Source organism: Exophiala aquamarina (assembly GCF_000709125.1).
Source record: "Exophiala aquamarina CBS 119918 chromosome Unknown aczIA-supercont1.2, whole genome shotgun sequence".
Lineage (NCBI taxonomy): Eukaryota > Fungi > Ascomycota > Eurotiomycetes > Chaetothyriales > Herpotrichiellaceae > Exophiala > Exophiala aquamarina.
Window position 1 is genome coordinate 3,918,959 of NW_013550586.1, and position 23,413 is coordinate 3,942,371.

Here is a 23,413-nt window from a genome sequence, read left to right on the forward strand (position 1 = left end):
TTCCTCCAGGCGACATAGTTTTTCCAGAGGCCGCTGATGGAAGGCAGGGGAAGAAATCAAGCTTATGGGAATGCCAACAACCAATGTTATGTTCGTCTGATGGCTAGAACTGATATTTACATCTCCATTGTACTCTGTACAATGCAAGGACGGCGAAGCTTTGCACAAGATGGTGGTCCCATATGCGGTGAGTATTCTTTTGTACAACAGATTTTCCTCCTACTTTCGGGTCCGCTCTCATTTCCGCAAATGCAGTGCGGACGTTTCATCAGGTGAAGAAGGTCTGCTCCGAGGGATCTCTCGTCTTATCCCTTACGTCTGTGACAGGGACACCGGGACCTCGGACGCCCTGTTTGTGCATCATCTGCACCAAATTACGATTTCCTGCCGCAGCCTTGCTGAAACCAAATAGTCGGAGTTTCTCATCAAGCTCTTTCTCCAGATCTGCGAATTGCTTGTCCATTTTTCCTGCCACATCTGTGATTGAAGAAGGATTAGCACTCGATCACAAAGCCATCCACCGTCAGACAAAGCTTACCAAGGCCCTCGAATTGCCAGACGTTCGCTTTCATTCCCACACCGTAGAATTGCCACTTGCGTAAGAACGCTAGCCAAACCTCCACAACTTCCGGGTCTCCATCATAGATGGTTAAAAGTCTCCGTCTCGTAATCCTCTCGAAATTTTCCATGCTCTTCTTGAAGATGAAGGGTGACTTCGGTACTGTCCAGCGTTCTATCTTTTTCGGTAAGGGAACGGGACCTGAGCAGGGCAGCCCAAGCCAGTAGGCAGCACGCACCGCAAAATCGGCGTAGAACTCGAGGTTTCGCACACTATAGGACCGCATCTGGAGAGAGGCGACTGGAATGCCATGGGTAGGCTTGTGGCGCAGAGGAGTGCGGAAGGCGGCAAGGACGTTAGGCGGCACATTGACAGTGGCCGGGTCGAGGTCGTTAGAGTCTTGCACTGAAAGCTGTTGTGGTGCCACAGGGATTGGTGCTTTTGTTCTCGTAGACGGCGATGCTGCTGGAGTTCTGGCTTGCACGGGGGACTTCTGAGGACTGGGTGGCTCGCCGCCCGGTGACGATGGATTGTGTGTCTGATCGGTTTGCGGCGTTCTTTCACGTCCATCTGCTTGCAAAGGTGTTTCAACCTCATTCATTCCCTGTATTTTCCTTGAACCGACTTCTGGCATTGGAAATCCGGCAGTGATGTCTTCGGGAGGCGTGCATCTAGATACGCTGGAGGAGAAATCTCGCGTTGGGCGGGTCCGCGACTGTGTTACTCTGGCACGGGAGAATAGTGGGCTCGTCTGCATAGTTTGGGTCAGTCAGAGGTGAACTTTCACATCAAAACTTCCTGTGGGTCTGGAAGGAATGGCCATTACCTTACAAGGTCGACAGGTCTCGAGAGCTGTTCGCAGGCAACGAGGCGCCAACATGCTGGCAAACAGCAGCCACTGTAGGATGCCCGGGTTCTTTTGAGAGACGCAAACAAGCTGCCTCCAAGCTTATGCAAATGACTGCAGGTTATCACATTAGGTGGGGAGGTGAGGCTTGCGAACAAGATTGTAGATCAATCATTGAACACCTGGGTATGCGATTCGGGCTGCTCTCTGAAAAAGATCTCCGTAGCTTGGCAGGAAAGTTAATGTCACGTGATGAGGCTGCGGTCTACATGTCGCTTTCGACAAAGGTCCTTGAGCGCTGCCATTGTAGAAGATCCCGCTACATAACTGCGAAGACAAACTCGGACAATAACTTTGAGAAGGACACTTGCTCCATCTAGCCACGCGTCCTGACAGTTGAATCAGCCGCTTGAGCAGTCATTCATCACAACCCTTGGTCGGCGACACTTTCACGGGTATTTTGCCGTGGTAAGTAGTGGCTGGTGAAGCTTTGCTTGACACGGCAGGGGGAATCAGCCGCACCACACCACAGCCACCTCAGCGCAATAAAGCCACCAGCGTTGACTGCATGGACGCTCACAAGCAAGAAAACATATCAGTATGCTCAGCTAGCCAGCCACTGAAACAGGATTACGCCTCCTTCGAACCACTTCCTCCTTTTGTCCATCCATGCGGATAATATATTGGTTGCTCATTAAAATGGTTTCCATCGTACCCGACAATCGACAGTAGGTAGGGTTGTTATTCCCAGATGGCGGTCGCCCTTCTAAACACTTGCTGCTTTTGTCTACTTTTGTTGAAGACTTATTGGCTGCTTGTGATATACTCTCTACTATGCGGACAATGAGGAGTAGCTGGGTGTGTTATTTCCAGATGGTGGCCGTCAGCCCGAAAAGATTTCACTGAAGTTGCTGAAGCTTAAGACATGGTGCCCTCGACGCCTCATGGGAATTGAAAGGTATTTCAAGACGCCCTTTCCCCGCCACTGCCATAGCGGTCCTGAACGCCAGAACCTAGATAGATATCTCACTACTGTCGCAAATATTCGCACTCAGCGATACAACCTCATCATTACCTGCAAAGAAAATGGCCACCGGTCGCAAACCCCAGAGTGGAAGGATTGCCACCCATGAAGATCTCGAGATGATCATGGACCTACAAAGCTAGCTTAACGCAACGAGCCCTGACAGACTAGGTGTCCACGACGCGTGGGCAGTCACCAATACCGATACTGCGTTTGCATTTAACAATGAAGTAGGCGTTCAGATGACCCACACGAGTAACGGGTGGCTCTCTGGCAACCTGCCTCTCTTCGCTGTGAAATCAACCTTTCCTTTCGTAGGAATGCCCATGATCCCACGGGATCTATCGCTGGACGGCCACAGCGTCTATGTCTATATCTCCAAGGGTCCATACGTGGTTACGGAGCTCGATGATCCCGTCACCAATAGCCAGGTGATTACCGAGGTCGTCGAGAACAACGACAGCGCGCAGACCAAGCATTTCGAGTTCAGCTATTCCAAGACCACTAGCCAAAGCACCAGTCTTACGGTCAGCGAGACTACAGGGCTCAAGGTTGAATCGAAGGTCGAGATTGATGGCTTCTCCTTCGGCGTGGAGGCGAGCTTCGACAAGACTCGCACATCCGAGAACAGCCAGACGTTGAGCTCCACCACCACCGTGACCGAATCGACCGAGATCTCGCCCCACACCAAGTTCCACTACAAGGTCATTGAGAAGACGACCACCACCCAGACGCTGTACGGCCTCGATTTCCGCATTGGTAGCGAGGTCGCGAAAGACGGCACGGTGACTGGAGGCATTGCGAAGGCTACCCAATTTGGGCGAGATTCTAACCTCAGTCACCTTTCCAATTGTGACCGCTTCTTCCCCGTCGAGCAGCTTGCCAACACAACCCAGACCGCCAAGTATCATGTCACTACCACGAAGCTGCTCACGAGGATCGAAACGAACAATCCGACCTCTGATACTTAGGGACCTGGTAGGATTGTCGCCAAAGCCACCTCGACAGTCTTGTCATGGCTCTTGCATCGACCGGCGTGTCTATTTTCGGGATGTCCTATCGGGAATGAAAGCTGTCATTGCCCCGGTTATAGCGAATTGGTTGAGAATGGCGGAGCAGTGCTCGTGATGTACTGATATAGTCATGAGCGAATTCTTTCTACACAGATGACAGACGAATAAGATTGTCAGGCAGCTGAAGAATTAAGGTACGGCGGATCAAACAATGGAACCCCTCTTGGATAGGAGAGAGGAATTTTCTCTACATTCCTCTTGATATTTTCATTCAGTGAAATCCCAATTCCATTCCCAAGTCAACATTGACTCCCTACGCGGCGCCCATCGCTTGTTTGTACGCCGCCTCCGCCAAGGGCTCGCCCAGCGCCGCGTACGGCGGCATGAAAGCCTTGAGCATATCGGCGTTTGCTCTTGAACGAGTAAACACACCTCTCGGGTTCGAGAACTCACGGAAGCCCTCGATTCCGTGGTGTCGACCCATTCCGCTGTTTCCTGACCCGCCGAAGCCCAGTGAAGGCAGCGCGCCTTGTATAGCGACGCAATTGATCGCAGCACCGCCTGAATTGGTGTTTTCGATGATTTTGTTGGCGGCTTCAACGTCGTCGCCGAAGACGTAGAGACCGAGCGGTCGTTCACCGGCGTTGATCTCGTCGATGGCGGCGTTGAGATCATCGTAGGGTACGATGGGTAGGATCGGGCCGAATATCTCGTCTTGCATTACCTCTAGATCTCGTCCCGGGTCGACCAAGAGTGTCAGAGGAAGCTGTCGCTTGGTGTTGTCTGAGGGCAGGTCTCCACCAAGTTTGATTGATTTCACACCGGCTTTCTCGGCCTCGGCTACCAATTTGTTGATGCGACTGAGGTGGCGCTCAGAGATGATGCCGGTGTTGTCTGCCGATGTGGTATAATCAGCCAACTTCGACTTGAACATCCGCTCTGCTGCCGCGGTGAAAGCGGCGACCTCATCTCGAGGGCACACAACGTGGTCCACCGATATGCACATCTGACCGTTCTTCAGTAGCTTGGTGCCAATGATGATCTCGACATTTTCGTCTGTGACAGAGCCCTTCTGCATGATCACTGGACATTTCCCGCCGAGCTCAAGTGTCACCGGCACGAGATTCTTCGCAGCCTCGGCCATCACGAGCTTTCCGACTGTAGGATTGCCTGTATAAAGGATGTGATTAAATTTGAGCTGCGAGAAGCGTTTCGAGAGATCTAGACCTCCATTCACCACAGTGACGAGGTCCTCGGGGTATGTTTCCTTGATCATCTTTGCCAGGAGAGTACCAGTCGCTGGAGTAAATTCTGACGGTTTGATGATCACCCGATTCCCAGCAGCGAGCATCTCGCATAGCGGTCCCAGTGATAGATCGAGAGGGAAATTCCATGCTAAGTCATCCAATAAGCTCAAGTTCAACATTCATTCTCAGGGACGAATATCAACTCACGGACGATGTTTCCAACCACACCCTTTGGCTGATACCGTATCTCTCCAGTGGCGTCGGCTCCGTACATGTGTGCATCAACATCCCTGGAGTCAGCAGCTGTCCACTTGTCGATCTGAGACAAGACATATGCAGCTCTTCCTGCTACGCCCAAGATTTCCACCATGTCGACCATTGCTTTGGGATGGTTGCCGAAGTCCTTGTTCATTGCAGCTAGGATGGCTTCTCGGTTTCCAATCACCATCCCTGGGATTTTCCCAATATTGGCTTTTCGTTCCTCGATAGAGGGGCACTGGTTCTTCAGGAATGCTTTCCTCTGGAGCGCCAGGACATCCTCGAGTTGTTTGATTGCTGCATCGTCCGACATGCTGAAGACTTTTGTCTTGCACGTTATTTTGCGGTTCCAAGAAGAAATTTAGAGAGGGAAGAGAGGGCTCTCAGAATCTTCTAAATACTATATATCAACAAGCCTGTATTCGTAAAAGCAGAGTTGACGCCGCCGAGAATACATCATGACCAAGGCACTCCAAGGCGTTCCATTTCAGGTAACCATGAGAGTGGGGTGACTCAACCCGAGGGTTTCAGTGTGCATCATACTCGTACGTACGAGTCGAGCTGCTGGGCATAAGCCCTGATCATGTCCGAGAGGCGCCTAATTGGAGTTGAGGGAACTATCCTAGGACATGGGTCTCAGAAAATAGATTTCATCCGAGGTAAAGCCACTATCCCCGCGGCGCGGCAACAAATTGTTTGGGCACGGCGTTCCTACCTGTCCCTAGGTAGCTTTGGCGGCCATCCGCGGTGTCTGTAATCGCAGTTCAAGAGAATAGTACTCGTCCTGCACGGCAACTCAAGCCCTGTGATGAATGAAACTGATCCATCTTAAACACACAGCAAAACATAAACAGATTGCAATTTTATGACCAATCCCCGGAACCTAATGACTCGATACCAGTCCCTGGCGACCAGGTCTTCGAAGACTCATTCCAGCTCAGATGGCCTAGGTCTCCAGCCTGCATGTATGCAAACACGTGAAGGCTTCCCGCGCCGTCGCTAACTGCGCTGGGCGGACCAGCTAAACCGTCACGGAGCTTGTCAAAATCAGTATCTGGAGTCCAGGTTGCCGTGAAAATGTCCAGTCTCTTATGGATCAAAGAATTATCTTCAGCCCACGCAAAAAGATCAATCACTCCTTCCACACAACTAACAACAGATGGCTCTGTATGGACGCTCTTTCCGACACTGATCGCAGTCCAGTCCGACCATGTGGCATTGGCGTACACGTTATGCCAAATTCCAGCGTCACCACCTCTCATGAAAATGTCTATACGGCCTTGCTGCAGGGATATGGTAACTGGTCTCGACGTCCCGTAACCCCCCAAGTTGGTAAGTGAGTCCTTAGGGTGCCATTGCTTCCCATCATAATATCGGTAGTAGAGGGCGTGGTCCCTGGCACTCAACGCAAAGACGTCGAGGCGCCCCGGGCCCCAAGATACTACAGCAGGAGCGTGGGCCGACATCGAGGCTGCCGGATGCCCAATCCAGCCACCCCACTGGCCCTCGTCCCAGGTCATCTGAAGCAATTGATAAGTAGGAGCCTCTCCAATGCCAAAAACATCGAGCCGTTGGGAAGACCACGATACGACGCTTGGAGCACTGGAGAGCATTCCCCCATGTGCCTCCCACTTCGTGAGGCTTGGAACCCATGCCAGATTCGTGCTGTGGGACTTATGGTATAGCCCAAAATCGGAGCCAGTAATAAATATGTCGACATTTTGAGTATCCCGTGCTATTGCTGCGATCCCATATTGGAAAGGAGCTGTGGAGCTTCCGATATACTCAAACGTTGAATTTTCCGGACTCCACTCATTCGCAGCAGACGCGGTTGAGTCTTTGTACTTCCAATCCGGATAGACGCCAGTATCGAGTGCGAACACCTCCAGGTGAGAAGAACCCCACGAGACGGCAGTTGGATAACTGTAGGAGCTCAGAGCTATCGCCGTGCCAGACATGGCTCCTCTAGTTAGCGTCGCTGCTACACCCGCCGTAGGCGAGGCATTGCTCGAGGCGAAAGCTCTTTGAAGACGCAATGTCAGCACGAATCCATTGGAGTCAAATTCATATGTGTTGAAGGACTTACGGGGACTGCGTGGACTCCTTGCGCTCCGAGGAATGCTTGGACAACACTCCTCCCAGCACACCTCCAACGACTGCCGCGATCGTCGACACGCATATTACTATTACCCAGACAATCCATTTCTTTCGGCGTTGCCGGATATCGTTTGACGCCGACGGAGGCTCTTCCAACGCCACATGGTCAGGCTTTTTCGATGCTGCGACCTCCGGCTGGTCATTTGGCTCTGAGGGCAAGACAAATTTCGGCGATTTATATTTTGTGGTTGGTGATGAGGCGACTTCGAGGATGGAGTACCTCTCCTGCTGCATCATATAACAATGTAGTAGGTAGCGTGGCCGTTGAAAGAGGACGCTGTTTGCTCAGGACGGCTAACAAGCGAATCTTGGGGCGAGGAAAGAGACATTATTTTCTAAGACTGCCTACAAGCGCATCTGAGGGCCAGGGAAGGGTTGACCCGCCTTTAATGAAAGGCAGTCTGCCCAAAGCACATCTTTTAGCTAATAGGGGTGTCATGCACTGAATAAAGCCCCAGTGACAGATCATTATTAACCTCGTATGGAGCCCAAGGAGGGGAAGTGGGAGCGGCTCATCACCTCTGAGTTCCGGTTATGCGCCCGAAGCCTCCAACACAAACACAACTTGGCACTGTTGCTTAATGGAAGTAAGCATTTCCGTGGAAGGGCCCTAACCAGATTCTGACAGATAGCGATAAACATGTAGTATCTCAACAATGGATTTATACAGCCAGTTCTGCCAGTCTGGTGGAAGCCAACACCATCAGTGAATGCGTTATTGAGTGAGAAGTTGCCCTGGCAAATTTTATGTCCGTCCAGCTGGGCGGTCTGGGTCCTGCACTGGGACCGCGCATGGCCGTATCTTGCATCCCAACACAGGCGGTAGGTACCTCGCAACGTGAGACCGCAGGCCTACGTAGGCCATTGCGCCTCTCTTCAGTGCCCAACTCATAATTGGCCAGAGCTAAAAGCTTCGGCAGCAAGTGTACATACGTACGCGTACTCTTCAGGCCAGAAACAGTTAGGTTGGCCTAGAGCGCAAGCAATCTCTGATCCGACTTGTTGTGGACAAGTTCCCCGAGCGAGGCTCGCAGACTGTGCCATGAGCGGGATGCATAAAAGTTCGCCTCGAAGCGGTTCTGCGGCATCGAGCACGGGCGAAAGGTTTCATTAAATGGGTCGAGTGAGGATGTACTAATGATAGCAGGATAGCCCAATACCTTCAATTATCTACTTCGATTACTGGCTGAATACGACGAATTGACAATCGAACATTCGAGTGATCACCAGTCTCAATCAAAAAGCAGGCTCCCAGCTCCAGACTCCTTTGTGTACCTGCAGGTGATAGGACGATATATATGAATCTTTGCAGCCCCGCTGACGTCCAGTCTGTCTAGAAAGGCTGGCCTCGGAGCATAGAACTGGCGCCCGCTGCCCTTGAATAAATCGTCTGCTGGACTGAAGGAGTGATCCCCATTGATCGTTTCTCTCTCGAATAATACCTCATGCACAGCACAAGGAAGGGAAAAAGCCATGGTCATTATTTGATAATCGATTTACTAAGCTTCATCATTGCATTGCTGCCAAACTATCTAACCCAGGGATGGGTCTTTGTGTGTGGGTGTGTAAGCTAGTACTTGGACTGCGTCCAAGCAAACCGGCTCATGTTATTAAACTTGTAGAGCTTCGTTCTCTGACATATCATCGTTACACGAAAGGCCAAGTGGCCGCGTAATGAATTCGTAACTCTTGTTCTCATAAAAACCCTCATAATGAAGAATGTTAGTCAAGAAGGATAACTCGCTCCGTTGACCAATTCCACAGGGATTAATCAAACTTGATGGAAATAGGGAATAGCCCGCATAATACGCGTGCATCGGTCGTATCCAAGGCATCAACAAACGAAGAAGCAAAATCCTCGTGCCAAACAGAAGGTTCCTAGTGTCAAAATAGAGAGGTATGGCTGCGACCTCCTAAAGAAGGACGGTTTATTTGCTGGGCGCCGCCAACATGTCCGCCGATGTGCACAGTGGAGTCACCAATCTTTCCGAAGCCTTGAAGAATGTCAACGCCTTCGTCATTATCAGACATATCGTTCTCGAAAGAATTGAAGTCAAAAAGATCGTTCTGAACATCAAAAGCAGCTGTATTAGTCATTGAGCTTTTCAGTGGTGAACCAGAGTTCGTCACTCCCACGTTGGGTTTGAGGAGATGGTTGTGGTTGGGGGTCTTCGCGTTGAGCTTTAGCGCGCCTCCATCTAGTTCGGTGAGCACCATTGCACTGGCGGCCGCGCGTCCCAGAGGTGGGCGCGATTGATACAATTTCAATGGCGAGGATGTGAATGCTGGAGTGAACGGGGTGAAGGAATTGACTGGGTCGGAGAATATTTCAAAGGATTCGTCCCCAAGACCTAAAGGAGTCATAAAGGAGTTCCCAAATGGACTGCTGAGGTTGGGATCGGTCTGTACCAACCCAAATCCTTTCATTGGAGAGTTCCGAAAATCCTGCATAGCTTTTCGGTGATTATGAAGCTGGGTATTTGGCGAGATAGATGGAGGTGGTCGTTGAGGTTTCTTGAATCGCACCGCTGGCGTGACAGGATAGGCTGGTATGGTGGGACTAACACGTACAGGTGAGGACAATTGCACAACTTCACCATTCAATGATCCAAACCTAGCGTGACTAGGGGTGATATCGTGAGAAGAGGCCCGAAGTCGGGCGATCTCCTCTTCTGCCCTGCCGGCACGCTTCTTGCTCGGAGGCTCAATATCGAGTTCTGAAGTCAGAACAATTGTGTTCTTGTTAGGCTTCAATGCGGACGACTCGATGGACGAAAAATAGCCACTGTCATCGGGTTTTGGGAAGACCCGCTTCTGTCGCTGTGCCGAGGTTGGTCTTTGAATCCTTGCGGTGGGAGATGATATGTTCCGGCGATGATTGCCGCCAATCAAAGGTGGAGACGAGTTCAAGGCGTTTGGAGGCGACGACTTGGGATGGGATGGAGCGCCTTCGTTGGAATTCAGGGCATCTTGCTCGTTCAGAGCAGGATCGGATGCGGGGAGAGTAGCATCGGAAGAAAGCTCAGGAAGTGCTGGGGCAGTGCGAGGTCTGGGTGGCTCGCTTGACTGATTGATAAACAGATTTGGGGTCAAGGCATCAGACAATGGTTGTGCCATCTTCATGAGCTCTGGTCGCATGACACCAGGTTGGATAGACATATTTGACAAGTTACCTCGACGATTTTTATCTTTGAAGAAGCTGCCCTCTGTTCCGGGTTCGATCATCCAATAACAACCCTTGCCAGCATCGCCTTTGGGTCGTTCTCTCTTGATGAATGCCTTGTGGAGCGACAGATTGTGCCTGATACTGTTATGCCAGCTTTGCTTCGTGTCCTCGCGGTAATACGCGAACGTGTTAGAAATCCACTCGTAGATTTGAGAGAGTGTCAGTCGTCGGTTAGGAGCTCGCAGTATGGCCATGCCGATCATCTGTGCGTAACTCAAATTGGGTTTGTTGCCATCGTCTACAACAGGTGGCATGTCTTCGGGTGCCGGTATGTCTACTGCCAGTTCATCGGCTTTGACTTTTTTGAAAGGTCGTTCAATGGTTGCCTCGACATCAGAATACGACCTTTTGAGCGCTTGTTTGCGAGGGTATGATGGTTCCGGGAATTCGACGAAATTCTCCTGTGTTGCAGATGCAGGGAGGACATTCTCGTGTTGGTATGGGCCGAAATTGCTGTCAAATGTGGTGAATAAGGATTGCTGCTGCTGCTGCTGCTGCATCATCATCTGCATCGGGTGGAATTGTGTGTGAGAAGGAACAATGGGTCGTTTAATGGGAGATTCGGTGTAGCGGTTGGGGCCAGGCTGGGGTGGAGGAATAGGAATGTAGTTGAGATTTGCATAATTCATCTCCGCTTGAGTGAATGGTTGGCTTTTGACTGGCGAGACATGCTGCTCTGCCATCATTGGTGCGTTGAGAATGATCTCTGGGCCTACAGGCGGGTTCCGCATTGGCTGAAGAGGCATTGCTGAGGGTTGCAATTGCGGTCGTGGTTTAGCATGTGGGGAGACATTGGACGGCACTGGCATTGGGTCCTGATGGATATGGAAAAACTGGTGTTGACGCGTCGACGCCATGCTGGCCGAAGGTGATAATGACCCAGGGCAGCGAAGAAGTCGAGTTCAAGGTCAAAGTCGCGTAAAAACAGTCTATGTAGTGCCCATTAACCAAATCGTCGAAGTTGGTGCGAGGGTTGCGGCGGTGGAGGCGAGGCGGCAGCCAAAATTGCCGGGCAGTTGGCTGCTGGGTGACTTTAAAGTAAGGCGAATCCTATCGAAGGAGAAATTTGATGGCTGTCAGGTACAGGGTAAACTTCAAAGACTGCTGATAGGGCTTTGGGCGTGTCTGTGCGGGAGAAGTTGGAGTTGGAGCTTGCTGGACTGCGGTGGATCGAGGGGTGATGAAGGGTAGGTAGGAATGTTGAGCCTCCGAAAGGGATGAATTGTAACGTCTGAAGATTCGAGTGCCGTAGTTAGGGCGAGAAGTGTGCCATGGCGCTGTGAAAGATCAATATGCTGTTGGTGAAACGAATGATGAGAATGGCGGAAGAGTGTTTACAACACCAGGACGGTTGGGTGGTGCGGTGATGCAAGGTACGAGGCAGACGTGGAGGAGGGCGGGCTAGTGTTATAGAGACGCCTGAGGGCTGATGGAAAGACGAGCATTTCACAAGTCTGACTTTCGCTGTGTGGCAAGTTCGCGAGTCAAGAACTGGGGCGCAAGGTGGGTGGATGATGGAGTTCTGGCCAAGTGGGCAGCGGGAGGTGGACAGTGACGCGCTTTCGGTGGTACGAGCTGGCACGCGCCAACTCGTGACCTGACTATGCCATATCTGGGTAGTTCTAAGACAGAAAAGGTTGGCGCTACGGACGCCTCCATCCAGGGAAGGCCAATCCTCTTTCGATCCCATTTTGCTTGAAGAATGTCCTTGTGTCTAATCCAATCATTTCAACATCTTCATCCGGCGTGGAATGCTGAAAACCTTAGAAATTGCCCACCTGTTCCCGGCCTGTGTCAGACATCAACTTCGAAATGCTGGTAATTGGACAAATCTCCCAACGATATTCCCCTCAGTAACCTGCTTCAGCCCTTTGCCGGACCTTGTTCTCGGCTCATTTTGCCAACCCTTGCGTGGACTTAACTGGGACTCGCCCTGCTACCCTGGGCGGCACGAGTCGCGTCGCGTCGCAAGTCACCGGAACAAAACTTTTCCCTTCCGAATTCTGCTACAATGAGGCAGGTGGAAGCAACGCCGCCATTGTTAATTGTCTTGAATTATCTGATTGACCAGGACGCAGTATGAGTATGATTGCTCTGTCAGGGAACTATCCTCAAGCGAAGGATCCCGGCGCAAGAGGGAATGTCGTTGGGTCTTTCAATAATCTGTCATTCTCAGCCCCGACTTTGCGGGTGGACATCTGTAGACGTTCCTGACACATGCCACTCCCGAGTATAGTGGGCTGCTTTAATTGTTTTCGCCTTCTTAATATCCTTCCCGCCGCTGGCTGACGACATGCTGCGCAACCTTCTGCTACTTGCGAACGCCACACTTGTCCACTCAATATAATCAACCCTGTCTGTATCTCTGAGCCAATTTATAGACATCTTCTTGACGTATTCTGACATGCCTGAACCCAGTCATATCATCCAAGCCACACTTTTAAATCCATGTCTATGAGACCCGTTGAGTCGCCACCCTTTCAGAACTCCATCGTTAATGCCCACAAATGCCGCTCAGACGCTTCAGAAAATGCTGCAGTCAATCATGAATCCAAGAAAGTGAAAAGATTCGTATGTAATATGTTCAACGCTCGATCCGCATCTCTTTCTTCGATGACACAGGTAATGTTAATCTCGCTGGCCCCTTTGTAAATTGTCAGCAAGGTCCGTTGGTCATCTAGTCAGTGCATTGAACCATACCCTGCGAGATCATCTCAATATTCACATTGTTCTCTCCCAGAGTGGAGAACATTTTGCCAGCAACGCCAACCATATTCTTCATTTGTTTACCTACTAGACTCACGATTGCCATCTCTGGCATGACATCGACTGTGCCGAAGCTCCGCAGCTCTTCAATGGCCCCACGAAGATCTTGGTCCACGATCTGGTATTCGTCATCACCACCGCCGGCGTACAACGGCGCTTCCGAGTGTAAAGCCATCGACATGTTGACCTCGCTGGTCGATATCACATCGACCGACAGGCGCCACTTGTCCAGCGTCGCAAAGATCCCAGCGAAAAAGCCATGGGACAAGGATCGCTTGTTGGAATGGATGTTCATGACGAGTATCTTGTGCTTCATGGTCACTGCTGTTGGACGCTTCGGCCCTCGACGCTCGGTCAGATGGCTGGAGCTTCGAGACCTGAACAGCTTGGGATCATGTCCCGATGACGCAGAATCTAACTCGGACCTTGAATCGGGGTAAATGACTGTCCCGCTCCCTCTGGGATTCATCACGTTCTTGATCCGGATAGGGATGCGGGCTCGAATGACTTGGTCCATGGTCGAAGGGTGTATGACCTCAGAGCCATAGAACGTGAGCTCAGCAGCTTCAGCAGGGCTGATTTGAGGGATCAGCTTGGCGGTGGGGACTTTTCTAGGGTCTGCAGTGAAGATGCCGTCCACCTCTTTCCAGACCTGCAGCTCCTGCGCCTTTATCCCCACGGCAACAAGGGCAGCACAAAGATCAGTGTAGCCTCGACCAACCGTAGTCAGAAGGCCACGAGGAATGGCTCCAAAATATCCTGTAATGACAGGCACTTTGCCCGCTGTCTCTTGCAGTCTTTTGCACAGAGCGGCCGCCACGTTGTCATAGAATTGCTGATCCAGACTGTGCGACACTTTGAAATCAATGATATCGGCAAGATCAACGTAAAATGCCTCAATGCCCCTGTCTTGCAGGAGGGCAGTCATGAATCGACAGCTGAGCTTCTCACCCGTGCTCATCACTTTATCTCTTGATCTGGGGCTTGTCTCGCCCAGAGTCTGAGCAGCTTCCAATATCCGGGCCACTAGATCACAGTCTTCTTCGATCTCTCTCCGTAACCGTAGCCGTAATTCTTCCGAGTGTATGTAGGCGTCGGCGTTTTCAAGGTGGTCAACTCGGACATCGTCAATGAGACGCTTATATTCTTGAGTTTTATGATGTTCTGCCTCGGCCGCAGCCCTTAACAACCGATTTGTGGTACCTGCAGCTTTGGTACTGCTCGATCTCTGGGTTTCAAGTGTCAGTAGGAGGTCTGGAGCATAGGGGATCTGAGTCATACAGCCGAGCAGACAATGGCAGCATCGGTTTCGAGTATACTGGTCTTGACTACCTTGACGATGTCCTCGGGAAATTTACCGACACTCGTGCCTAGGAGTAGTTAGTGAAAGCTGTCTTGCTGCGTGCGTCCAGAGACCGACCGCCGAATTTCAGAACATTGATCGGCCGAGTAGCGGGGGACTTTTTGCCGTTGGCGAGGGTATCCACGCCATTTACAGCAGGATCAGTGGACATGATGGTGATCTGAGGCAGAGTTTGCAGGTCAGTGTGACCATGCCTCAGAAATTATTTGGAGACCAAGAGCAGGCAAAGCAATTATGACTCGACCAACATGGAGAGCTGGTCGAGTGAAATAAAATGCCGACCGCAATAATAATGCGCACGCTAATAGGGTGACCAAGGAGCGACCGCCCGTTCGTCACCCACTAATATATCGGGGACCAGGGACACATTCGATCTGGGCCTTTGCTGGCGGCTGTGAACGAGGCAGCGAGGGGAGATCTCAGCCCCCGATGTCGAAGGTGGCAGAATAAATTTCTGCTGCTCAAGGCGGTGAGGTTTAGGAGAGGGCCAATCGGGACAATTTTGCCATTCCCAAAATGACTCCGGTTGCTCCGATCGCAATCGCGTCATTTTGGTGACTCGTGTTCTGCTGCCATTTAAAGCATACATACGAGGAATACTGCGTACTCTACCCTGTATGCGTTCCAAGTTTGACCTCGTACCTTCACCAGCAACGGGCGGTCTCCGATGGGACCATTTGATGCTGTGCCCTCGTGTGAGATCTGTCTTGTGACAGTCTGAAGCATGACGCGTCCGGTCAGCGGTTCAATAATGTATTGGATTTCTCAAGCCAACGTACATGTCTAAGCCTCGTGCTTGTTGGCTCAAGGTGCCAGGCAGACCCTCCACATTCCAGGACTGCTCTTGGCATTCCGCCTGGTGTGTCAACCGTATAATCACGTCCACAAGGCTGCACCGAATATCAAACTTGTTGACCTAGTTGATTTCATGACTGACAAAAATCGAACACAGTAGACTCTTCGAATGATGGCCACCTTTTAATGATCAGTGGCAATAATAAGGTTTAACTCGTCTCCTCCAGGCGCTCTCCCTGGTGCCCAGATAATGTCGTTTATGACTTTCAAAGAATATCTCCGTTGCCCGTACTGCGATTTCGGCAGCTATGATTTCGATGGGCTTGAGGCACATTGCCAGGATATGCATACCGCACAACAAGAGCGGACCGATCCTCGGCCTAGTCATGACGTTCACTCCGCGCCTCAGCAAGGGCTTAGCGATGCTGAACTAGCTCAATTACTTGCGTTTGAGGAAGCCGGACTGCCCTCCGAACTTGCCTTACATGAAGGTTCCCATGATCCTTCCCTCAATACTCGTCGAGAGAAGGAAGGTCCAGGCAGAGACTCATCTCCGCTATCTCCAGCTCAACCCAAAGACAAGGATGGCAATGAACACTCATGGGTCGAGTGCATCTGTGGTGAGCGGGTGCACTTGTTCGAACTCGATGCCCACGCCGACATGCACGCCCAAGAGAGTGTGTCTGGTATCGATATCGACGTATCGGCCGAAGCGCAGACGGCCCCTCCGCTAACCATCAAGGATTCCCCACCTGATCCTGCCGACTCTTTTACTACAAACATATCTAATTCGATCCGCAATGTCGATAAAGCTAGGAGTCCCCCAAGCATTGGCAGGAAACGAATCCCATCCCTCAAAGAGATCCTTCTAGGCACACCAGCGTCACCAAAGGGCCAGTCATCATACAAAGCGGTATCCTCAAAACAGGGAAAGACCCGACGTTTAGGTGTAAGTCATGCAAGTCACTTAAGGTATTATGCGTCATGTGGCTGACAATACATAGCGTGCTGAACTAGGTCCCTTTGCCCATGAGCGCCAAATGCCTGCCTGGCTTCTTCGAATGCTTCAAGACGGAGCTAAAGTCACCATCACTAACAGAATTGGTGCTGACGGCACTTTGCAACGAGTTGAAACGACAGCCAATGAAACTCCTGGACTGGTTCCCATACTGGCACGCCTTTCTCAGCTTGACAAAACCGTCGAGCGTGCCTTCTATTGCAGTCCCGGTGTCTGCCATGTGGCTAAAATGGCCCGGGAAGGAGGCTTTTGCGGCTATCGAAACATTCAAATGTTGATATCATACATTCAGGAAGCCAAAGCCACCGGCTCGGCACACTTCCTTGGCGGAGTTCCCAACATCCTCAAACTCCAAGATCACATTGAGCATGCTTGGGATATAGGATTCAATTCAGTTGGGAGGATTGAGACGGGAGGCATCAAATTCACCCGCAAATACATCGGAACACCTGAAGCACAAGCTTTATTCATGAGCCTTGACATTCCGTGCGAAGCCTCAGCATACACAACGACCAATTCAGTTGCGGCCCTTGAAACCATGCTGTGTGCTGTGTGTGAGCATTTTGACGATGACAGCACAAAGGACATGGTTGACAAGGTGGTGATTACCGAGAAGCCCCCGATTTACTTCCAGCACCAGGGTCACTCAATGACCATCGTGGGAGTAGAAAGCAGGTCCGATGGGCATGTGAATTTGGTTGTATTCGACCCTATGTTCAATCCTAGTTCGGATCTGAAGAACCTTGCACTGAACCAAACTCGGGCTTTCAGGTGTAATGCGCCTGAAAGACTAATGAGGGCTCACAGGAGAGGGGAGAGATACCTGTCGAAGTACCGGGACTTCGAATTGCTGAAGCTAGCATCGAGCACGTCTTCATCAGAAGAGTGATGAGGATTCAAGGACATCGTTTTCATGGAAGTATAGATGTTCTATTCTTTACGAAGTGCATGCATTGGAGTTACGGCTTTTGGAAGTCAAAGTTAGCGTTGCATGGCGATGGATGAAAGCCATTCTCAGAAGCACCAGACAGGGCAACTTTAGAGACACTATAGTAACAGCTCCTTGTAGAAGCATTTCCTGAGTGAACCAGCATTGTCCTCCTACCCCTAATCGTCCAGTTGCACCAGTTGCTCCAGTTGCAGAGAACGCCATGATACTGATGACATCGTAAATTGAAGTCGTGATGGCCTTAGATTAGCCCGAGAAAACCTCACGCTGTAAGTCATCAATTTCTTGAACAGCCAGGGCTTTCTCTAATGTAAGATGTTTTTACGATAGCGGTAGGGTAAAGCTGACATTCGCCAGTTCCCAATACGACCTCATAGATGGTAGATGATCCAGCTGTAATTAAATGTCTGCACGATTCTTTGCGCCCTTTCGGTGGCTGAAATAATCACCCTTGTCAAAAACCCAAAGCCCACCCCAGAATCCCGAATTATTACATATGTACATGTTCTCCAACAACGTCTCGCTTGCTGCCTCGTGTTCTGTAAAAGTATTGACTTCCTCCGAGTCACGATCTCTCTCTCGACGTGGACATTTAACATTTCCACACGCACGTTTCGCAAAGATGTCTGACGTACAAACGCAACCTCGACCCAAGACTCTCAATTTCATCACGGGCAACGCGAACAAGCTGGCCGAGGTCCGCGCCATTCTGGCCGATGTTTCTGGGGTACAGATGCAGAGTCGCGATGTGCCCGGGTTGAGTGAGATCCAGGGCACAATCGAGGAGGTCGCGATAGATAAGGCGTCCAAGGCTGCTGCTATGGTAAGTGTGTTTTCTCTTCAATCGCCCTCGCTTGCACTGGCAGGCTCGTACTCGTTTCACAGGCACGGATGGGACATTATGTTTTGGATTGAGTTAATTAGGCCATGCTGACCACGTCGTGATTTCAAGGTCAATGGTCCCGTCTTGACGGAGGATACGGCACTTGAGTTCCAAGCGTTGAAGGGCTTGCCTGGGCCTTACATGTAAGTCATGAGCTAAACGACTTAAAACGCTTCGAGCGGTTCGTCAAGTCTACTTGTGGAGAAGTATCTGAATCTGCGTTTTGCAATATCTTAACTCATGATCTGACTTACAGCTTTACCCTGACATACAGAAAATACTTCCTCCAGGCGCTCGGTCATGAAGGTCTCAACAACATGCTGGCTGCCTATGAGGACAAGACAGCGTTTGCCGTATGCACATTTGCGTACTGCGCCGGACCCGACCATGAACCTATCCTCTTCCAGGGCCGGACGCAGGGCAAGATCGTGCCGGCGAGGGGGCCAGGGATATTCGGTGAGTTTCCAATCCCATTGCACTGTATTTCGAACTCCGTCTTGACGGATCGAAGGGGTTTGAATATTGCAGGAAAGCTGACAGATAGGACCAGGCTGGGATGCAGTCTTCGAGTATGAGGGCCAGACATACGCTGAGATGGATAAGACGGAAAAGGTAGGCGATATCACTTTACCCCCGAATATTCTGCCTCATTCTCCTGCAGGCCCGACTTTCTGTCGTTCCAGCGTTAACCTCGCTCTTGCGCTTCCTCATGTCAACCCGCCCCTAAGCAAGTTGTTGACACCGAGACAACCATTGACTGAATTTCCTCCAACAGAATAAAATATCCCATAGGGGTAAAGCCCTCATCAAGCTGAAATCCTGGCTTGCGGGCGGCGAGCTGGAGCAGTGAATGCTCAACGTTTAGCGCAATGCGAGTAGACTTGATAGACCAATGTTCAGCAATCTGAGGGTGTAGGCGATTGACTCAATGACCATTCGCATTCGCCTTCGCCTCCGCCTCCCGATCTTTCAGCCAGTTCTTGATCCATTGCAATATCCTCTCGGCATTTTCTTCAATGTCTTCTGCTTCTGTACTCTTCAATTCCACCACCTGGCCTTCATCCGTCCATCCTTCTCGCGCCTCTTCAGTCACGACACCGAAGATTTCGGCATCCATGTTTTCCTGCACCTTCTCGTCCCTGTAGCCCCGCGAAGACAGTCTGTCATAGAGTATACTCGTCTCCTCGCACCTGAGCACAACAACCAAGTCGACCCACCTTATGGCGAACCCTTCGGTCGAGTGCCAGTCGACAATCCATCCGCCCTCGCCTGCGCCGTCCTCGATTTCCTTCTCCACCTCGTCCATTAGCTTCTCTTCATCGACAAATACAGTCTGGAATTCCTCGTCGTAGCCGGAATGCGCGCCCCGTTCCTTCACGAGATCATTGATTGAAAGGTATTTGAGGCTGACGGGAGGGGTACACTGCGATGCGAGGGCGACGAGTTGATTGCAAGTGGTCGTCTTACCCACTCCCGGGGTGCCTGTGATGATTATATTTGGTAGAGTCCGCATGGTGAGACCTCGTAGCTTGCATTGAAGAACTTGGAAACTTGTTCCCTACATTCATGGCTGGGAGAACTTGGAATGTATTCGTGGCATCTTGTTTTCGTGCCTCCAAGTCAGGGCCTGCACCAAATCTCCAACGACTGACTCGTGCATGCCAAGACGCTAATGGGCGGAAGTTCAACGCCGCAACGAACCACCTCATGTCTGATTTACTACGGCTAAACGACGTCGCTGTTGTGCTGCAAGCTTTCAATTGCTTACGGCGAGGATTTTGAGTCGATAGTTATGCCCGAGATGAAAACGTTTCTTATTCGAAGTGATATCTTTCCTATATCTGTTTTCCAATTCCTACTATCCTTGTCGTATCCGAAATATGGGCAGTGACCTCCAACGCCGAGCCTAACTGCACTCGTTATCTACTTTGCGAGAGCATTCAGTGAACCTGTCGCTGTTTGTCCGAGGGCACTTATTGACATCGGGTGCTTACCATAAGCCGTGGGGCATGATCTTCAAGGTGTCTTGATGCTAAATTCCTAGCAACAATTCCCAGCGTGCCAGCTTCGTGCAATTGCCCGCAAAGCAAATCAGGGAGGAACTGTCTCGTTGTTCCTCTGAATACTTTTGCGATCCGAACTTGAATGTCCATCAGGTTCCGGCAGTGCCTCTGCTCTTCACCATACAACACTTGCTCTTCGGGCTTATCAAGAAATAGTTCTCCATCTCCATCGACTTCGGCGTTGTAAGTTCTGAGAGCTCAAGATCACGGCATTCACGGAAGAATTCGGCCAAACCATGCCGTAGCTCCATGTACGCCAGGTGGATGCCCAGACAGATTCGTGTGCCTCCTCCAAACGGTCCAAAAGCATATTTCTGTGCTCCTGCAAGATCTTTCTGATAGAATCGATCGGGATCGAACCTGCTCTCCACGTCAGTCTCTATTTTAGCTGATATTCAGTGCCCGGAGTCTCCTTACTTTTCTGGATTGGAAAATATTGAAGGGTCTCGGTGCATGGTATAACTCTGGGTTGTCAAAACCACCCCAGGAGGAACGTAAAACCCATTGATCTGCATTCCTTTGGAGGGTGTTACCCGAGGTAATGCACCAGGTGCCGATCCATACAGACGTAAAGTCTCTGTGAGTACGGCGTTCAAATACGGGAGCTTCTCTAACACGGTGTCGTCAAAGCTGTCAGGGAGGCCAGCAACCTCTTCCTCCAGTTTGCTTCGTACAGCTGGATGCTGGAGGACGGCCCAGACCGCGTATGTGAGGGTGACTGCCGTGGTTCCCGACCCGGCAACGATCAGTGCTGAGGCTTGCGATCCTAAACTGAAATCCGTTAGGCGTGTACCTTCGGCGCGACTTGCGTCTATCAAGCCACTGATGATATTGTGTCTGGCTAAAGAAGTACCCTTCCCAGCTTTGCTGGCAGCAGACAGACCGTAGTTTATGACATTTTGAAGGGACTTGTCGCACTCTCTGATGAAACCAGGGGCTAGAAGTCGCATTATTGGGTATAACCACGGGACCTCTCCTTGCAGCCCCCAAACCAGAGTAACACGTTCCAGGTCGTTGATGTACTGGCTTTTCTGCATTCGTGGTCAGCTGTCTCAAAGTCCACGTGTGTCGACAAAACAACGAAGTCACCCCTTGAGAATGGTGTTCAAATTGGGAAAGATTACGGCTTACTTGACCAGCCTCAAGAAGACAAGACGCTTCTCCAAAAGCGACTCGTGCAATGACGTCCGTAGTCATCAGAGTCCACCATTTCATAATATCACACGGTCCGTTGCTCGCTTCATCTCTCATCTTTGAAACTGCTAAACGTGCGCGATCTGCTACCATTTCTTGGAAATTCGATAGAAGTGATGATCTGCTGAATGGTCTCGCGAGCAACCTCCTTCTCGCCGCGTGATCGGAGACATCGGTCATGGCAAAAATGTTGTCTTCAATACCTGACGTGGATAATTTATACCAGTCAGACTTGACGAAGCCGCTTCCAATCCGGTGGATCTCTCGAAATGCGTCCAAATCGCAGACGTTGACTTCACGTGGCTCAATTCTTACCACTGGACCATATCGCTGGTGGAGGCTGTGAACATAGAAGACACGCTGACCGACCAGAGTTTTATACTTTAAAACAACATTTGTAAATCTTGAATACCACGGCCCTGGTATCGTATGGAGTGGGCCGTAGCATCCCTTCAGGAGTACCTTCAGAATTTTGAGCTTCTTCAACCCTGGAGTGAGCTGGTACCGAAACTCACCCAGAGCACCACAGACCCTCCCACCAGCAATACAAAGGGCGTGAAGTGTCGTAAAATATCAAAGCCAGAGGAAGTGATCATTGTATCTGTGTCCGAGTAATGGTTTCACAAAATCTGTGTTCGATAGTCAATGTCTTGGTCGAGTGGCAGGCTAGACGACGGATACATGTACGGCTAAGTAAGAATTGGAGTTTCAAACTTCGCTTCCGTAATTCTATGAGAAAAACAGCAGTACTTTGTCAGAGTTTGCTTTTCTCCAGAGTTGATCATCAGATTGGAAATGCTGGATCTTGGACCTCAGTGGACTAGGAAGCCCAGAGAAAGATTGGAGAACCCCCCCGCTGAGGCCACCCCCCCGGCCCAATCCCGTAAAGGCCCACTCAGGAAAACCCCTTCTAGAAGGGGTTAGAATAATCCGGTCCAGTAGTCGGGACCGATAGGCTTGTTGTCGACGTCGGTTGATTCCTTCACGACTGAAGTTTTGGCCTGAGAGAAATACCAAGTCCAGTGACAAATTCCTATGGGACGATCGAAGCCATTTCTTTCCCCGATCCCGTCGTTGCCCTCTTCGCTAGCCCGTTCTTCTCCCGTGTCTCGGATTTTCGGCGCTCGGTCATGATGATACCGGGTATAAGAGGGGGAGAACTATGTTTCAGTGGATGAGAACTCGAATACTAGCCGTATCCAAGTTTCTTTAAACATCTGGTAAGCTTCAAGACCTCAGTTCTACTGAACCATTTGGCGAAGGCAACACACGAAACACGAGAGTATTGATATTCGAGATTATTTCACAATGGGCTCCATTGACGGTTCCTCTCAACACCTTTCCGGTCTGCCCGACCCGACAATCCATATCACCACGCATAACACCTCTGGCCAGGCGGTACTTTACAGCTCCGAGAAAGCCCAAATCACGGCATTTCCAGAGCATAAATACGCCTCCGCTCCGCTTTACACGACGTCGGAAATGCCACCTAGCCTAAATGATGATGTCGACATCAAGCTGCATCAGGATCGGCTTTCACGAGGCCAGTTGCCTGCCGTTTTGCCCAAGGGGACAGTCTGCCGCTTTGCAGATTTTGCGCCAAACAGTAACGGATTCATGCATCGCACGCAGAGTCTGGACTATGGGGTCGTCATGGAAGGAAATGTAATCCTGGAATTGGACGACGGAAGTAAAACGCTGCTGACGCGTGGGGACGTAGCCATTCAGCGTGGTACGATGCACGCATGGAATAACCCCAGCGATACAGAATGGGCGAGGGTGTTGTTTGTGCTGCAGGATTGTCTTCCGCTTATGGTCAATGGGAAGCGGTTCAAGGAAGACTTGGGCCATGCAGCTGGTCATGTACCAGGCAGTGGCAATGACACAGAATAATGAGGCTTAGGAAAATTTCGAGATCTTTTCCCTGATGTTAGGAAACTAGTGTGGTCACGGGTCGGTAGACGAAGGACCATATAGGGACAGTTAGACCATCTCCAAATGTACCTGATGCTAGTTCTTGCTGTCAAGACAGACGTAGATATAGGTCATAT

At 50.7% G+C, this 23,413-nt stretch overlaps 11 protein-coding genes across 11 annotated transcripts; 4 read left to right on the forward strand and 7 right to left on the reverse strand.

Moving 5' to 3' along the window:
- Positions 1-268: 268 nt before the first annotated feature.
- Positions 269-1,193, reverse strand: A1O9_03217 (uncharacterized protein; the record flags this gene model as incomplete). Its single annotated transcript, XM_013408785.1, has 2 exons — positions 269-477; positions 539-1,193. The coding sequence occupies 2 exons, from the start codon at positions 1,191-1,193 to the stop codon at positions 269-271; spliced, it is 864 nt and encodes a 287-aa protein (XP_013264239.1).
- Positions 1,194-2,492: 1,299 nt separating this feature from the next.
- Positions 2,493-3,401, forward strand: A1O9_03218 (uncharacterized protein; the record flags this gene model as incomplete). The annotated part of the gene is made up of 2 exons (XM_013408786.1): positions 2,493-2,517; positions 2,602-3,401. 2 exons carry the CDS (start codon positions 2,493-2,495, stop codon positions 3,399-3,401), a joined length of 825 nt encoding a protein of 274 aa, XP_013264240.1.
- A 355-nt stretch (positions 3,402-3,756) lies between these two features.
- Positions 3,757-5,261, reverse strand: A1O9_03219 (uncharacterized protein; the record flags this gene model as incomplete). Its single annotated transcript, XM_013408787.1, has 2 exons — positions 3,757-4,838; positions 4,898-5,261. 2 exons carry the CDS (start codon positions 5,259-5,261, stop codon positions 3,757-3,759), a joined length of 1,446 nt encoding a protein of 481 aa, XP_013264241.1.
- A 550-nt stretch (positions 5,262-5,811) lies between these two features.
- Positions 5,812-6,906, reverse strand: A1O9_03220 (uncharacterized protein; the record flags this gene model as incomplete). Its single annotated transcript, XM_013408788.1, has 1 exon — positions 5,812-6,906. The coding sequence occupies one exon, from the start codon at positions 6,904-6,906 to the stop codon at positions 5,812-5,814; it is 1,095 nt and encodes a 364-aa protein (XP_013264242.1).
- A 2,083-nt stretch (positions 6,907-8,989) lies between these two features.
- Positions 8,990-11,077, reverse strand: A1O9_03221 (uncharacterized protein; the record flags this gene model as incomplete). Its single annotated transcript, XM_013408789.1, has 1 exon — positions 8,990-11,077. The coding sequence occupies one exon, from the start codon at positions 11,075-11,077 to the stop codon at positions 8,990-8,992; it is 2,088 nt and encodes a 695-aa protein (XP_013264243.1).
- A 1,797-nt stretch (positions 11,078-12,874) lies between these two features.
- A1O9_03222 (aspartate kinase) lies at positions 12,875-14,611 on the reverse strand (the record flags this gene model as incomplete). The annotated part of the gene is made up of 4 exons (XM_013408790.1): positions 12,875-12,975; positions 13,032-14,325; positions 14,379-14,467; positions 14,518-14,611. 4 exons carry the CDS (start codon positions 14,609-14,611, stop codon positions 12,875-12,877), a joined length of 1,578 nt encoding a protein of 525 aa, XP_013264244.1.
- An 894-nt stretch (positions 14,612-15,505) lies between these two features.
- A1O9_03223 (uncharacterized protein) lies at positions 15,506-17,162 on the forward strand (the record flags this gene model as incomplete). Its single annotated transcript, XM_013408791.1, has 2 exons — positions 15,506-16,204; positions 16,260-17,162. The coding sequence occupies 2 exons, from the start codon at positions 15,506-15,508 to the stop codon at positions 17,160-17,162; spliced, it is 1,602 nt and encodes a 533-aa protein (XP_013264245.1).
- A 682-nt stretch (positions 17,163-17,844) lies between these two features.
- On the forward strand, positions 17,845-18,885 carry A1O9_03224 (Ham1 family protein; the record flags this gene model as incomplete). Its single annotated transcript, XM_013408792.1, has 4 exons — positions 17,845-18,045; positions 18,175-18,248; positions 18,380-18,561; positions 18,656-18,885. 4 exons carry the CDS (start codon positions 17,845-17,847, stop codon positions 18,883-18,885), a joined length of 687 nt encoding a protein of 228 aa, XP_013264246.1.
- Positions 18,886-19,030: 145 nt separating this feature from the next.
- On the reverse strand, positions 19,031-19,618 carry A1O9_03225 (dTMP kinase; the record flags this gene model as incomplete). The annotated part of the gene is made up of 1 exon (XM_013408793.1): positions 19,031-19,618. One exon carries the CDS (start codon positions 19,616-19,618, stop codon positions 19,031-19,033), a length of 588 nt encoding a protein of 195 aa, XP_013264247.1.
- A 963-nt stretch (positions 19,619-20,581) lies between these two features.
- On the reverse strand, positions 20,582-21,542 carry A1O9_03226 (uncharacterized protein; the record flags this gene model as incomplete). The annotated part of the gene is made up of 2 exons (XM_013408794.1): positions 20,582-21,199; positions 21,300-21,542. The coding sequence occupies 2 exons, from the start codon at positions 21,540-21,542 to the stop codon at positions 20,582-20,584; spliced, it is 861 nt and encodes a 286-aa protein (XP_013264248.1).
- Positions 21,543-22,670: 1,128 nt separating this feature from the next.
- A1O9_03227 (uncharacterized protein) lies at positions 22,671-23,255 on the forward strand (the record flags this gene model as incomplete). Its single annotated transcript, XM_013408795.1, has 1 exon — positions 22,671-23,255. One exon carries the CDS (start codon positions 22,671-22,673, stop codon positions 23,253-23,255), a length of 585 nt encoding a protein of 194 aa, XP_013264249.1.
- Between the last annotated feature and the right edge of the window lie 158 nt (positions 23,256-23,413).